Genomic DNA, 16,199 nt, shown 5'->3' with positions numbered 1-16,199 from the left:
TGTTAATCCAAGCTAGACAAGGGCTATAAAACATCCACGTATGCAGAAGATTTCTCTCAGAACAGGGGGGGTGAGGTTCTAAGCCTCACCTCTGTTGATCCCCAATTTCTCACCTGATGACCCCCCTGCGACTGTGCCTGTCTTAGGTTGTTCCTCCCTTGAGGAATCTTACCCATCTCTGGCTAACCAGTCATCTTCTGGGGCCATACAGGGAAATGTAAAGTTGGCAAGTGAGAGAGAAGCCTTATTGTTTGAAATGGTTAGCTTTTTATTTCTTTGCATTTTTATGCCCTGTAGCTTCTAAGCCCAGCATTTGTCTTGAGGTTTCTTTACCACTTGGAAGAATTATGATACTCGGTAAATTTGATATGAGGCACGAATTCAATTTAAGGGTTGTAATTAGGAAGGAAGAAGAAAAGCTATAGAAGTAGCAGGCGGAAGAAAACCTGGGAAGATTGATTATTTCTTTGACATATCTTCTTGTAGAGTAACTTCAGCATGTATAGGTTTTAAGCTACTACTTAAATTGCGCACACACATTAACATAATAGGAGTATAGTTACATAACCAAAGCATATCTGTAATTACCAGCCATCTCCAGTGAAACCAAGAAAACCAGTTAGGCACCTTAGGCATTTGTGAAAACTTATCTATGGTATGGTGGATATTGTCCAACTGAACTTGAAGAGTCTGAGAGAAATCAGACAAATTAAAACAACCCATTCCTGGGAACTGTTCATATCCCATATGTTCTTTTAACAGTAGATAGTCTATAGTCGCACGATTTTGGAGCAGTGCAACTTGCACTTCTCCTAATTCTTGGTTGAGTTCCAACAGTATAGATCCAGTCAAATTTGTTCTTTTACTGTATGCACAGGCCAGCTTAGATATCTCCTTCCTCATTCCCATGGCAAGTCCAGGAACTGGTGGGATGAGTGCATCTACAGCTGTAGCAGTGCGTGGATCTTTGTTGGGGTTTTTTGATGATCATCTTCTGGCATGAGTCTTCCCGAGAGTGCTGATGTTGGAAGTTCTCTTTCATATTGCATCTTAGTTCATTTTTTGGGTAGCCCAATTAGGCTTTGATCCTCTGTATAAACACAAACAGACCCTTTGCCTACACTTTTATATGCCCTTTATACTCTTGTGTAGAACTCATTGGAGGTTACCACACAGGAACTGCCCTTTTTTTGTTTGTTTGTTTGGGTTTTTTTTGGGTTTTTTTGTTGTTGTTTGTTTTGTTTTTGGTATCACTAATCTACACTTACATGACGAATATTATGTTTACTAGGCTCTCCCCTATACCAGGTCTCCCCTATAAACCCCTTTACAGTCACTGTCCATCAGCATAGCAAAATGTTGTAGAATCACTACTTGCCTTCTCTGTGTTGTACAGCCCTCCCTTTTCTCCTACACCCCCATGCATGCTAATCTTAATACCTCCCTACTCCTCCCCCCCCCTTATCCCTCCCTACCCAGCCATCCTCCCCAGTCCCTTTCCCTTTGGTATCTGTTAGTCCATTCCTGAGTTCTGTGACTCTGCTGCTGTTTTGTTCCTTCAGTTTTTCCTTTGTTCTTATATTCCACAGATAAGTGAAATCATTTGGTATTTCTCTTTCTCCGCTTGGCTTGTTTCACTGAGCATAATACCCTCCAGCTCCATCCATGTTGCTGCAAATGGTTGGATTTGTACCACATTTTCTTTATCCATTCATCTACTGATGGACACTTAGGTTGCTTCCATATCTTGGCTATTGTAAGTAGTGCTGTCATAAACATAGGGGTGCATATATCTTTTTGAATCTGTGATCTTGTTTTCTTTGGATAATACCATACTCTTTTGATTACTGTAGCTTTATAGTAAGTATTGAAGTCAGATAATGTCAGTCCTCTGATTTTGTTCTCCTCCAAAGTATTGTGTTGGCTGTTTTGGATCATTTACCTCTCCGCTTTAGAATACTCTGTTGACATCCACAAAGTAAACTGCTAGGATTTTGATTGGGATTGCACTGACTCTTTAGGTCAAGTTGAGGAGAGCTGACATCATGACAGTGTGTGGCCTTCCTACTCATGAATACGGAATCTCCATTTATTTCATTGTTTGATTTGTTTTATCAGAGATTTATGGTTTTCCTCAAATAGATGTTGTACATATTTTGTTATATTTATATATATTTATATCTAAATAGTTCAGTTTTTGCAGGTGCTAAGTCAATGGTATTATATTTTAAATTTCAAATTCCACTTGTTTATTGTTGGTTTATAGGAAAATTATTGCCTTTTATATACTAACTTTGTATCCTACAACCTTGTTATAATTGCTTATTCCAGGGGGGTTTTCATTGATTCTTTGAATTTTTTAGTGAGACTGCTGGGGGTGGGGGGTGAGTTTATTTTCCTCAGTTCTTGTCCCTGCTGCAACAAAGAATTGAAGGGCAGAGACACAGTAGTGAAGCACAATGTAAGTTTTACTTGAATACCCTCCAAAGGAGGAGTGGACTAGAGTCAACATAGATACAGGCAGGTTTACTTGAGTAAAGCAGAGAGGAAGAAAAAATAGAGGGAGGAAAGGGAAGCTCATTGAACTGCTGCTCAGCATAGGGCAAATCCCTTGCCAGCAACTAAAACCAGTGTCATCTGCTGTCCAGTGTGCACTTGAAGGTGCACGGCATGGGAACTAACCCCCTACTACTCCAGTATTTGGGGGAGCTGCAGAAAACTGGATGGGGTAAGATTATATTCTGAAAACTTTCCAAAGGCAAAGAAAAGAGATTTTCAGGTAGGCTTCTAAGGAGCTTGATCGTTCAGCTGCAGTTCTGTCCTGGTCACCCAGGTGATGGGAACTTGCAAGCCTAAATCAGAGCTCTGAGCAGCCCCTCCATGCTTAACTGAAGTAGGACCGAGAGAGTGACATACTTGAGGAAAGGGAGAGTGTGGGAAACCTCAGAGAGAGGAGGCATGCTTAAGGGTTTGGGGTCTGGGGTTTTATAGGGCTTTTTTTTTATAAGGGTCAGCATAAGGTATGATGTATGAAGGTGACTCATAATTCCTTTGAAGTTTTGTCTTAAGAATAGGGTTATTTAGGTGACTATGTCCATTTGGGACTTCAGCATCCTTTGTCCACACAGGTTTATTTATACTTCCAAAGTCTGTCTCCTGCCCTGGTTACAAAGTTACTTGATTAGGGCCTGGAGAAAGAAGGAAAAAAAGCATATATAGGTTAAGTTTAAAAATAAGCTGTGCCTTTTAGCAGGCTAAAGTAAATTTTATAATGGCATGATCTAATTGATGCAATGAAGACATGTGGTGTGCTGCGCTCAGATACTTTTCTTTATCTGGGGAATATCCGGACATTCTAAGTTACTCCTGGCCTTTGGAACTTCAGCTAATTAACTCATTAAATCTGAGTTATTTCTGGCTCTCTAGTTTAATGTGGTTAACTCTTTGAATCCCTTTTAGTGGGCTTTACTGGCTATTCTCCCTCCACATGCCCATATCTATTTTTCTGCCTAACAAGACTGATGTCATCTGCAAACAGAAAGAGTTTTATTTCTTCTGTTTCCATCAATTGCTTTTTATTTCCTTTTTTCTTTTACATTAGTGAGTTCTTACAGTATGATGTTGAAAAGGGGTTGTGAGGGGACATCCTTGTCCTCTGATCTTTTCAGGAAAGCTAGTTTCTCACCATTAAGTACGTTAGCTGCAGGCTTATTGTAAATGTTCATCAAGTGTAAGATGTTCCATGTATTCTTAGGTTTTTTATCCTGAGTGTTGAATTTTGTCAAATGACTTTTCTGCATTTATTGATATGATTATGTGATTTTTTATTCTTTTGGTCTACTGATGAGTTACGTTAATATTTTCTTGAGTATTGAGCCAGCTTTGCATACCTGGAATAAATCCAACTTGGTTGTGGTACATAATCCTTTTTATACATTGTTGGATTTGATTTGCTAATATTTTGTTGAGGATTTTTTCATCTGTATGTCATGAGAAATGTTGGCATCTAATTTTCCTTTCTTGTGATGTCTGTTTGATTTTGGTTGTTATGTAATGCTGGGTTGTAGAATGACTAAGGAAGTGTTCCCTTTTACTTTTATTTTGTAAGAAACTGTTGTACCTACCCATTGTTTCATTGTTCCTGCCCATTGGTTTTTGGCTGTTCTGGGTTCCTTCCCATTTCATATGAACTTTAGGATCACCCTATTAAATTCTACAAGGAAACTATTTGCAATTCTATTAGAGACTGTGTTGAAATTGTAGATCAGTTTGGGGAGTATTCCTATCTTAACAATGATGTTCAGACTCACGAACATGGGATGCTTTCCCATTTATTGCAGTCATAGTTTCTTTCCAAGGGTGTTTTGTAGTTTTCAGAGTACAGGTTTTGTAGTTTTTTGCTAAATTTATGTGTAATTTTTTTCTTTTGATTCTATTGTAAATGGATGTTTTCTTGATTGTTGATTGTTCACTGCAAATTTATAGAAATATAATGGATTTTTACATATTGCTCTTACATTCTACAATCTTCCCAAGCTCTTTATATTAGTTTTGGTAGATTTTTTAATTGGAATTTCATTGAATTTTCTGTATACAAGATCATGTCTCTTGTGAATATAGTTTTACTTGTCAATTTCTAATCTGGATGTTTTCTATTTCTTTTTCTTGCCTAATTACCCTGCCTAGTATCTCTACTATGCAGATGTCTTCCTGAGTTCTTTATTCTTTTCCATCATTTATTTGTTTATTTTTGCCCTAATACTACATTGTGTTAATGCTGTACTTTATAGTAAATCTTGGTATTTGATAGTACAAACAGTCTAAATTTATCCCTACAAGGTGTCTGATCTGAATTTGTTTGCATTTTAGAGTAAACATGTCAATGGAATGGTTCTAATACAATTTTGGTTGGAATTGACTCTGTGGGTCAGTCTAGGGGGGATTGATATTTTTTAATTTGGGGGTACTCCAATCCAGGAATGTGGTATTATATCCTTTCATTTATATAGGATTTCCTTCAGACAATGTTATGGTCTTACGCATCTTTCATTAGATTTATTCCTATGTATTAGATTTTTGGTGCCCCTGTAGATTACAGCATTTAAGTTTGTTTTCTATTTCATATTCAATTGAACTTGGTAATGGAAGTCATGGCAGAGAGACAGATAACTCTTATAATGTTAAAGTACTTGGACAGGTTTGCTGTTGTATAATTATGCAGCATTTAATTATGAGATCTGATCAATATTCATTAGGCAATAACACGTGTTCATACTACTCCAAATAGCCATTTAAGAGATGGTTCTATTAATAGTTAAGAGGATTTACAAACTTAAACTGCACTTCTAGCAAAGATACACAAAATACTGAGCAGGAAAATTGTCAGTCTTTGGGGAAATAAAGTTACCTAATGGTAGGAATTCATGCTTAGAAATTCAGATATAAACCCACACATATATGGTCAATTAATATACGATAAAGGAGCCATGGACATACAATGGGGAAATCACAGCCTCTTCAACAGCTGGTGTTGGCAAACCTGGACAGCTACATGTAAAAGAATGAAACTGGATTGCTGTCTAACTCCATTCACAAAAGTAAACTCGAAATGGATCAAAGACCTGAATGTAAGTCATGAAATCATAGAACTCTTAGAAGAAAACATTGGCAAAACTCGCTTGAACATAAACATGAGCGACTTCTTCATGAACATATCTCCTCAGGCAAGGGAAACAAAAGCAAAATGAACAAATGGGACTACATCAAACTAAAAAGCTTCTGTACAGCAAAGGACACCATCAGTAGAACAAAAAGGCATCCTGCAGTGTGGGAGAATATATTCACAAATGACATAACTGATAAGGGGTTAACATCCAAAATATATAAAGAACTCACATGCCTCAACACCCAAAAAGCAAATAACCCAATTAAAAAATGGGCAGAGGATCTGAACAGACACTTCCCCAAAGAAGAAATTCAGATTGCCAACAGGCACATGAAAAGATGCTCCACATCGCTAACCATCAGGGAAATACAAATTAAAACCACAATGAGATATCACCTCACACCAGTTAGGATGCCCAACATTCGAAAGACAAGCAACAACAAATGCTGGCAAGGATGAGGAGAAAGTGGAACCCTCCTACACTGCTAGTGGGAATGTAAATTAGTTCAACCATTGTGGAAAGCAATATAGAGGTACAAGTACCAAATGATTTCCCTCATTTGTGGAGTGTAACAACAAAGCAAAAGAGCTGCAGACTCCCAGAAACCAAGAATGGACTAGTGGTTACCAAAGGGAAAGGGGTTGGGTAGGGTGGGTGGGAAGGGAGGGAGGGAGAAGGGGAATAAGGGTATTATGATTAGCACACATAATATTGGGGGTGGGGCACGGGGAAGGCAGTATAGCACAGAGAAGACAAATAGTGATTCTACAGCATCTTACAACGCTGATGCATAGTGATTGTAATGTGGTATGTGGTGGGGACTTGATAATAGGGGGAGTCTAGTAACCATAATGTTGCTTGCTCATGTCATTGTACATTAATGATACCAAAACATAAATAAATAAAATTCAAATTAGATTAAAAACCAAAATTAGAATATTTAAACTTATCTGAAAATTTTAAGTTAGAGTACTTTAAAAGAGAGAATAAAGATCTTGGAATATTCTTACAATACAGCAATAAACATAAGAAACTGACTAATTAACACGTTTATCTTTCATTCACATTTAATTTTAAGTATGAATGGGGAAAGAGAGGGAGAGGAGAGGGAATTAAGTGGTCACAAGCATCTGTTACTAATAATTCCAGCACACATGTGGTTGGTACTGCAAAACAGACGATGAAGCTTTTCCCAGGCCGCCATACTCTTAAGGTCTTCTACCAACAGCTATAGTTCCTAACTCACACTCAGCCGGGACCGCGCACACGCGCGCACTGACGAAACGCAGCCCGCAGCCCGCCGCCCGCCGCCCGCCGCCACACGTCGCGCGCCCGCAGCCCCAAGCCGCGGGGCCGAGCGACAGCGACCGCGCCGGCCGGGGCCGCGGCGCGCGGCAGGCACTTTCCAGGGTCTGCGCCAGGCACAAGTTACTTCCCCGGCTCCCGGGGGCCTCCGCGCTGAAGGAGGCTAACACGGAGGGGGATGAGGAGACGAGGAGGCGCCGAGGGGCAAGAGAGTGGGGAAACGCGCGAAGAGAAGCAACAGCTGCTCCACCCAGAGCAGAAAACTGGCCGGCCGCGTCCCGGCCGCCCGCCCAGCGCCGGGGATGCGGCGGCGGCGGCGAACCGTCCCGGGGGGCGGCAGCGGCGGCAGGAGCGGCCGGCGGGAGAGTAGTAACCGGGTAAGAGACTTACCGGTGTTGGGGCGAGCGGAGGGGCCGCGGCGCGGGTCGGGCAGCTGCGGCGGCGGAGGCGGGCAGAGAGCGCTACGACCCACTTGGCCTTCCCGGCTCCGGCCGCCTCGCCCCCATTACCCCCGGGGCGCCCCTGCTGCCCGGCTCTCCGGGACTCCGGAGCTACCCGGTCCCGCCCGCTACTCACTGTTACTGCGCCGCGGGCTCGCCTGCGGTCTACGCTCACACCTGAGGCCATCCGTCTGCTCCTCCTGCGGCCGCCGGAATGTTCGAGCGACGTCCTCCGCTTCTCTCCGCACCGCCCCCTGGCTTACGACACTCACGCTTTACGGCACCACGTTCCTTACACCCAGAGCCACTCGCTTTACGGCGGGAACCTTGTTCCTAGGGAGAGGGTGGTTTGAACCACCAACTGAGGAAGGGTGGGAGAAGGGAATTAAACGGCACTACGATTAACACAACATAATGTAAGGCGGTCACGGGGAAGACAGTATAGCACAGAGAAGACAAGTAGTGACACCATAGCATCTCACTACTCTGATGGACAGTGACTGTAATGGGGTGTGTGCAGGGAGGGGGGACTTGATAATAACGGTAAATGTAGTAATCACAATGTTGCTCATGTGAATCCTTCATAACATTGTATTAATAACAAAATTTTTAAATTTCTGAGAAAAATTAAAGAAGACTTGAATAAATGAGGAGAGGTGGCGTGTTCACGGATTCCAAGATTCAGATGGATGACGGTTCTCCCTAGATCGGCTGTAGATTCAAATAATCCCCATCATAAGACTGTAGGCTTTTTATTATTATTGTTCAGGTATCACTGATATACACTCTTACGAAGATTTCACATGAAAAATGTGGTTTCAACATTCACCCATATTATCAAGCCCCCCCCCACATACCCCATTGCAGTCACTTTCTATCCGTGTAGTAAGATGCCACAGAGTCACTACTTGTCTTCTCTGTACTTCACTGTCTTCCCCATGATTCCCCCCACACCATGTGTACTAATCATAATACCCCTCAGTCCCCTTCTCCCTCCCCCAAGGTGTACTGGACCTCTGCTCCTTTCCATAGTTGTGACCAGAATCCTATAGATTGGCATGTCTTTTCAAGCCGCTGCCAAAGACCCCATCCATAACCATCTTTGGTTACATGAACATCTGGTTTACAGGGCCTTGTTGAGTCCATTACATTCAAGGCCTGTACGACCTTGACTTCCTGCTTGGCAGCACTAAAAGCAGCTGGACATGTCTCATCCCAGTCCCATCTGATGTCATACCAACTGGTATAAGGGCTTCATATTTTGTGCCAAGTGCTGGATAAACACTTTCCAGTAGCCCAACTAGTATAAGGGCTTCAGATTTTGTGCCAAGTGCTGGATAAACACTTTCCAGAAGCCCAAAAGACCCCAAAACTCTTGTAATACTGCCACAGTTCTAACAAGATTCTATTGGGCTGCCCATCGAGTTTGTCTTTCACTAACCTGGCTTTTATTAGATCAACCCACATCTGGATCCTCGAGACCTTCATGGGGCCCTGTGCACTTCTCCTTTCAGTCATAGCCCATACTTCCTCCATGCCCTAAAGAAAAGACTGTGTTTAAACTTGGGTTAAATTAGCCTGTGAACTGAAATACAGCAGTTATATTTGCAAGTTCTATGCAAAATAACCTAAAAAAGAGAGGAAAGGGCTTTTATTAGAACCTGTTGTGTTATTGATGAGTATGTAAGAGCAATGGACCTACCTGTTTTTTCTTCAAGGAAATTCCTGTAAGTGGAATTACTGTGTTGAATAGTATTTCTATTTTTAGTTTTTTGAGAAACTTCTATACTGTTCCACAGTGGCTTCACCAATTTACATTTCCACCAACAGTGTTAGGAGGGTTTCCTTTGATCCACATCCTAGCCAACACTTGTTATTTCTTTTCTTTTTTTAGGTGTGAGGTGATATCTTATTGTGGGTTTGATTTGCATTTCCCTGATAATTAGAGACGTGAACATGTTTTTATGTGCCTGTTGGCCATCTGTTCTTCTGCTTTGGAGAAATGTCGGTTCAGGTTCTCCACCCATTTTTAAATTGGTTGTTTGTTTTTATGGTGTTGAGTTGTAAGAGTTCTTTATATATTTTGGATCTTAACCCTTTACTGTATAAATCATTTCCAAATATATTCTCTCATACTATAGGTTGCCTTTTTGTTCTGCTGATGGTGTCCTTTGCTGTAAAGCAGTTTTTAGTTTGATTAGTTATTCAATTTTTATTTTGTTTCCCTCACCCAGGGAGATGTGTCCAGGAAAAAATTGCTCATGCTTATGTTCAAGAGATTTTTGCTTACGTTTCCTTCTAAGAGTTTTATGGTTTCATGTCTTACATTCAGGTCTTTGATCCATTTTGAGTTTACTTTTGTGTATGGAGTTAGACAGTACTCCAGTTTCATTCTCTTGCATGTAGCTATCTAGTTTTCCCAACACCCCTTATTAAAGAGACTGTCTTTTTCCCATTTTATATTCATGGCTCCTTTATCATATATTAATTGACAATATATTTGTGGGTTTATATCATGGCATTCTATTCTGTTCCATTCATCTATGGGTGTGCGCTATTGTGCCGGTACTATACTGTTTTGATTACTGTAGCTTTGTAGCATAGCTTGAAGTCAGGGAGTGTAATACCCCAGCTTTATTCTTCTTTCTTAGGATTGCTTTGGCTACTGGGGGTCTTTTGTGGTTCCGTATGAATTTTTAGAATTATTTTTTCTATTTCATTGGAAAATGCTGTTGGTGTTTTGATAGGGATTGCATTGAATCTGTACATTTCTTTGGGCAATATGACCATTTTGACAATATTATTTCTTATCCATGAGCGTGGGATAGGTATCCATATATTGGTGTCTTCTTTAATTACTCTCATGAGTGTCTTAGAGTTTTCAGAGAACAGGTCTTTCACCTTCTTGGTTAGATTTATTCCTAGGTATTTTATTCTTTTTGATGCAATTGTGAATGGAATTGTTTTCTTGATTTCTCTTTCTGCTAGTTTGTTGTTACTATATAGGAATACAACAGATTTATGTGTATTAATTTTGTATCCTTCAACTTTGCTGAATTGTTATTAGGTCTAAGTTTTTTGGTGGAGTCTTCAGGGCTTTCTATGTAGAGTATGTCATCTACAAATAGTGACAGTTTTACTTCTTCCTTACCAATCTGGAAGCCTTTTATCTCTTTATCTTGTCTGATTACTGTGGCTAGGACCTCCAGTACTATGTTGAATAAAAGTGGTGAGTGTGGGTATCCTTGTCTTGTTCTTGATCAGAAAGGAAAAGCTTTCAGCTGTTCACCATTGAGTATGATGTTATCTGTGGGTTTGTCATCTATATACTTTATTATGTTGAGGTACGTACCCTCTGTACACATTTGTTGAGAGTTTTTATCATGAATGGGTGCTGAATTTTGTCATTTGCTTTTTCAGCATCTATTGAGATGATCATGTGGTTTTTATCCTTTCTTTTGTTAATGTGGTATATCACATTCATTGATTTATAAATATTGTACCTTCATTGCATTCCAGGAATAAATCCTACTTGGTTGTGGTGGATGATCCTTTTGACGTATTCTTGAATTCTGTTTGCTAATATTTTGTTGAGGATTTTTGCATCTATGTTCATCAGGAATATTGGTCTATAACTTTCTTTTTTTGTGGTGCGGTTTTCTGGTTTTGATATTGGAGTGATGCTGGCCACATAGAATGAATTTGGAAGTACTACCTCTTTTTCTAGTTTTTGATATACTTTAAGAAGTATGGATATTAGCTCTTTAAATGTTTGGTAGAATTCAGGTGTAGAGCCATCTGTTCCTATGCTTGGGTTTGTTGGGAGTTTTTTGATTACCAATTCAATTTCATTGCTGGTAACTGGTCTGATCAGGGTTTCTTCCTGGATCACTCTTGGATGGCTGTATTTTCTAGGAAGTTTTCCATTTATTCTAGGTTGTCCAGTTTATTAGCATATAATTTTTCATAGAATTTACTAATCTTTGTATTTATGTATTATCTGTTGTGACACTTCATTTTTCATTTCTGATTTTATTTGTGTACTCTTTTTTTCTTGGTTTTGCCATTTTTTCTTTTATTTAATTTCTCTATTTTAGTTCTGTTCTGCTCTTTATTATGTCCCTCTTTCTACTAATTTTGTGTTTCATTTGTTCTTCTTTTTCTAGTTTCTTTAATTATGAGATTAAACTGTTTATTTTGGATTGTTCTTCTTTCTTGAGGGAGGCCTGTATTGCTCTATATATCCCTCTTATAACTGTTTGTGTCATCCCACAAATTTTGGGCTTCAATTTTTGTTTTCATTTGGCTCCATGTATTGCTTGATTTGCTTTAATTTGTGTCATTGATCCATTGATTATTTAGAAGCATGTTGTTTAGCCTCCTGTGTTAGTGGGTTTTTGTTTGTATAATTTATTTGTATAATTTATTTCTAGTTTCATGACATTGTGTTCTGAGAAGTTACCTGATACAATTTTAATATTTGTGAGTTTAATAAGACTCTTTTTGTGGCCTAGAATGTGATCTGTTCTGGAGAACATTCCATGTCCACTTGAGAAAAATGCGTATCCTGATGCTTTTCTGTGAAATATTCTGTAGACATCTGTTAAGTCCATCTAATCTAATACATTGTTCAGTGTCTCTGTTTCCTTATTTATTTTCTATCTGGTTGATTTGTCTATTGATGTGAGTGTTGTGTTAAAGTCACCCACAATAAATGTGTTGCAATGTATTTCCCCCTTTAATTCTGTTAGTATTTGTTTTACATATATAAGTGCTCCTGTGTTGGGTACGTAGATTTTATTCTGGTTATATCCTTTTGTTGGACTAACCTCTTTATCATTATGTAATGTCCTTCTTTGTCTCTTGCTACTTTCATTGCTTTGATGTGTATTTTGTCTGATAAAAGTACTGCTACTCCTGCTTTTTACCTCCCTAATATTTGCATGAAATATCTTTTTCCATCCTCCGCTGTTAGTCTGTGTGTGTCTTTGGATTTGAAGTGAGTCTCTTGTAGGCAGCATATAGATGGGTCTTGTTTTTTTATCCTTTCTGCCACTCTATATCTTTTGATTGGTACATTCAGTCTATTTAAATTTAAGGTAATTATTGATAGGTATGTACTTAATTGTCATTTTATTATTTGTTTTCTGGTTGTTTTTACAGTTCCTCTCTGTTGCTTTCTTTCTCTCTTATAGTCTTCTGTTGTTATTTGATGCTTTTCTTTAGTGTTGTGATTGGATTTCTCATTTTTATTTTGTCTATCTATTATAGGCTTTTGGTTGTGGTTACGATATGGCTCATGGATAGTTTCCTAAGTATACCACACTTTATGTTAAGTTGATGATTGCTCTGTTTAAAACATTATCTAAAAGTATGTCTTTTTTGTTCTTCTTCCTCCTCCATACTATATGTATTTTATGTCATAATCTGCATTTTTTGTGTATTCCTTGACTGATTTTATTTATAGTTGATTTTACTACTTTTGTTTTAATTTCATACTTGCTTGGATAACAACTGGTGTATTACATTTACTATGGGTTTATTTTCACTGGTGAAAGCTATTTCAGCTTAAGAACATTTCCATCTATAACAGTTCCTTTAACATATCCTGTAATGCTGGTTTAGTGGTGGTAAATTCCTTCATCCTTCCTTTGTATGGGAAATGTTTAATGTATCCTCCAATTTTTTATAATAAACAGACTGGGTAGAAGATTCTTGGTTGAAGGTCCTTCTGTTTCAGTACATTAAATATTTCACGCCACTCCCTTCCGGCATGTAAAGTTTCTGCTGAGAAGTCTACTGATAGTCTGATCAGGTTTCGTTATAAGTAATCCTTTTTTTCTCTTTGGCTGCTTTCAATACTCTCTCTTTATGGTTAATCTTTGTGATTTTAATTATTATATATCTAGGTACTACCTTCCTTGGGTTCCTTTTGTTCGGGGTTCTCTGTTCTTTCACGTTCTACCTACTTCCTTCCCTAACTGGGGAAGTTTTCAGCAACTATTTCTTCAAAGAGACTTTCAATCCCTTTGTCTCCCTCTTCTACTTCTGGTACCCCTATTATGTGAATATTGTTTCATTTGGAGTTGTCAGTTAGCTTTTAGCATTCTTTTCTTTCTATAAATTCTGTTTTCTCTATGTTCCTGAGCTTTGTTGTTTTCCTGTTTTCTATTTCCATCTCATTGATTGTCTTCTCTACTTGCAACAATCTATTATTCATTCCCGCCATTGTATTTGTGTATTTCACTTCAGTTACTGTAATCCTCAGCTCTGAGTGGCTCCTTTTCAATTCTTTTACCTCTTTGTTGAGGTCCTCCTTGAGATTGTCAGTACTGTTCCTCAGATCAGTGAGTATATTTATGACTGTTACTTTGAAATCTTTATTAAGAAGACTGGTGGTCTCCATTTCTTTTAGCCTTCTTTCTGGTGTCTTATCCTGTACTTTTGTTTGGAACATATTCCTCTGCCTCCTCATGTTCTCAGGGTTTCTATGTTTCTTCCTTTGTATTAGATGGATCATCTTTGGTGCATCCTGGTCTAGAGAGTAGTGGCTTTATGAAGAAGATGTTAGGAAGCTCAAAACTCTTTCCTCTCCAGTGCTTGATTCTCCTTTTTGGTGGAGCCCCAGTTGCCATTGTTGGGCAATGGGAGGGGCCACCTTACTGTCTGTCTGCTGGCGGTGGTCTCTCTCAGTCCACAGAGGTTGGCAGTTTGCCTCTGCTGGCCCTGTGTGATCAGAGCAGGGTGCTTCTGCTGGGATTGTTGTCGGTGGGACCACCCTCTGGCTGCCCTGCAGCGATGGTGGGGCTGCTGGGTTAATAGAGTGGATGAGGCAGTCACATTGCACAGGGGCAGGAAAACAGCATGCTGAGTTGAATGGCAGTAGCATCAGCATTGACACAGGGCAGCCTCTGGCTGTGGTGAGTTGCATGGCACCAGGCTTGGCCATTTCACAGAGGAAGGATTGCTTCGAGCTTGCTCCTGCAGGTCCCTCTCTAATTGGGCTGACAAAGCTGGGAAAGCTGAGAAAGCATCCTTCTGCCTGTCAGGCAGCGAAGTCTGATGCTGCTGGGCCGAGTGGGCTGGTGCACCAGTGGTGCAAAGAGAAGCACCTTGTGCCTGAGCTGCCAGCAAAGAGGATGAAGCATCTGGGGTTCCTGAGAATGCCTAACCTGTGATCCAAGGCAAGGATGGGAAGTTATCCTTCACCTGTCCTTTCTTCTGCAGAGAGCTCCATCCAATCCTTGCCCCTGTGCACTCCTCCCAGTGCTGGCAAATCTTTCAAACTGCTGCCTCTGTTTTGGGTCTCAGTGGGACTGGTGGAGTGTGCCTGTCCTCCACAAGTGGCTGGAGACTCAGCCTCCCAGTGTGTTCCAACTGTCCCTGGTGTCCAGCCCCACTAATCACCAGAAGCCAGTGCAATGTGGACTCATGTTCCCAGAGCAGATCTCCGGAGCCAGATGTGCAGAGTTGCTGAGCACTATCCCCACTCCGCTCCATTCCTCTTCCTCCTGCCTGTGGGCTGGGTCCCACTCGATTGTGGCTCTGCCACTTTTCACTTCTCTGTGTGGTCTCCTCTTCACCAGGTGTAGGTCATCTGTTCTGCCGTCTTCAGGTCATTTACAGGGTCCGTTGTATTTGCTGTAGTTGCTTCCTTGGTGTGTTTGTGGTTGGAGGTTTCCACCTTGGCTTCCTACTCTGCCATCTTTTTTCCCTCTCCCAACATGATCTTATAAGACTTTGTGAACAGTGGAAATAAGGCTTGGATATATTTTTTTCCTAACCATTACTTTAAAATATGAGTGTCGTAAGATTTATGAAAAAAACAAAAACAAAAAAATACCACACAGTATATTATTCCAAGGCCAACTAGGATTTTTACAGTATGTTTTTTTAGTCTTCCAGACAGGATATTTTGTCATTTTTATAGATTTTTCTGAAATGTCACTATCAATTGTGCCATCCCATGAATGTCTGAAGCATCCTAGCATCTCCTGTTGTGGTATATAAATTGAATATGGAAAACTGTATTTGTGCATTTACTTATTTCTTGTTTAACTTCACAGGAGAAATTATAAGCTACAGTCTTTGAGGTAAAAAAAAGTATTTTTATTATGTTAATCTTCAAACTTAAAAAAACAGAGCAAATACACTCAGAAATTCTCACCCCCCATTACCCAGTTTCGACAATTATCCACTTACTGCCTATTCTGCTTCATCTCTCACCCACCACCTCCTTCTTCCCCTGATTACCTTAAACAAGTTGATGGCAACATGTAATTTTCTTTGAAACACTACTGTGTGCCTCTTTGGAACTTTTTTTCCAAAAAAACTTAACCAAGGTCTCATTTGAGCTGGTCTCATTGAGCTTCATTAGATAACCAAGGAGGCATTACATGTGGTTCTCAGGTGTTACCTGCCTACAGTTTAATAAAATGGGGCCACATTATCAGTAGCAGATTATCTTCTGAGCTTACCCCACTGACCAGAGCAGACCCCCATCCTCCTCATCTGGAGTTTGCTCACTAAATGTGAGCAAACTCCAGATGAGGTCTCCAAATGTCCTCCATGTGCTGGTGACCACATTCTCTCAGCTCTCAACACACTGCCCACATGTCACCCCTCCCTGTTCTTTCTTTAATACTACCACCTCTGGCACATCCCTGTGCCCTGTCTCTGAGCCTCATGAGACTGGTAACATGCAAGAAGGTGACAGAGCTGCCAATTTTAAAATCACTGCCATTTATCTGTGTATTCAGAAACTCTAGGTTTCCATTCTCAGGAGCAA

General features: G+C 40.1%; 2 protein-coding genes across 2 annotated transcripts in view; one reads left to right on the top strand and one right to left on the bottom strand.

Moving 5' to 3' along the window:
• Positions 1 to 7,598, bottom strand: part of LOC118910074 (ankyrin repeat domain-containing protein 18B-like) — a 76,104-nt gene extending 68,506 nt beyond the window's left edge. The window contains exons 1-2 of the mRNA XM_057499332.1: positions 7,362 to 7,598; positions 6,913 to 7,134 (exon numbers count right to left, since the gene is read on the bottom strand). Of these exons, the coding sequence (XP_057355315.1) occupies positions 6,913 to 7,134; positions 7,362 to 7,598 (459 nt within the window). The remainder of the gene's footprint in view (positions 1 to 6,912; positions 7,135 to 7,361) is intronic.
• The window catches only part of LOC130678857 (V-type proton ATPase subunit H-like), a 49,036-nt gene that overhangs the window by 11,193 nt on the left and 21,644 nt on the right, over positions 1 to 16,199 (top strand). The window lies entirely within an intron of this gene.

Source organism: Manis pentadactyla, chromosome 3 (genome assembly GCF_030020395.1).
Source record: "Manis pentadactyla isolate mManPen7 chromosome 3, mManPen7.hap1, whole genome shotgun sequence".
Taxonomy (NCBI): domain Eukaryota; kingdom Metazoa; phylum Chordata; class Mammalia; order Pholidota; family Manidae; genus Manis; species Manis pentadactyla.
The sequence above is the reverse complement of the archived record's forward strand: the minus strand, read 5'-3'. Positions and strand labels throughout refer to the sequence as shown.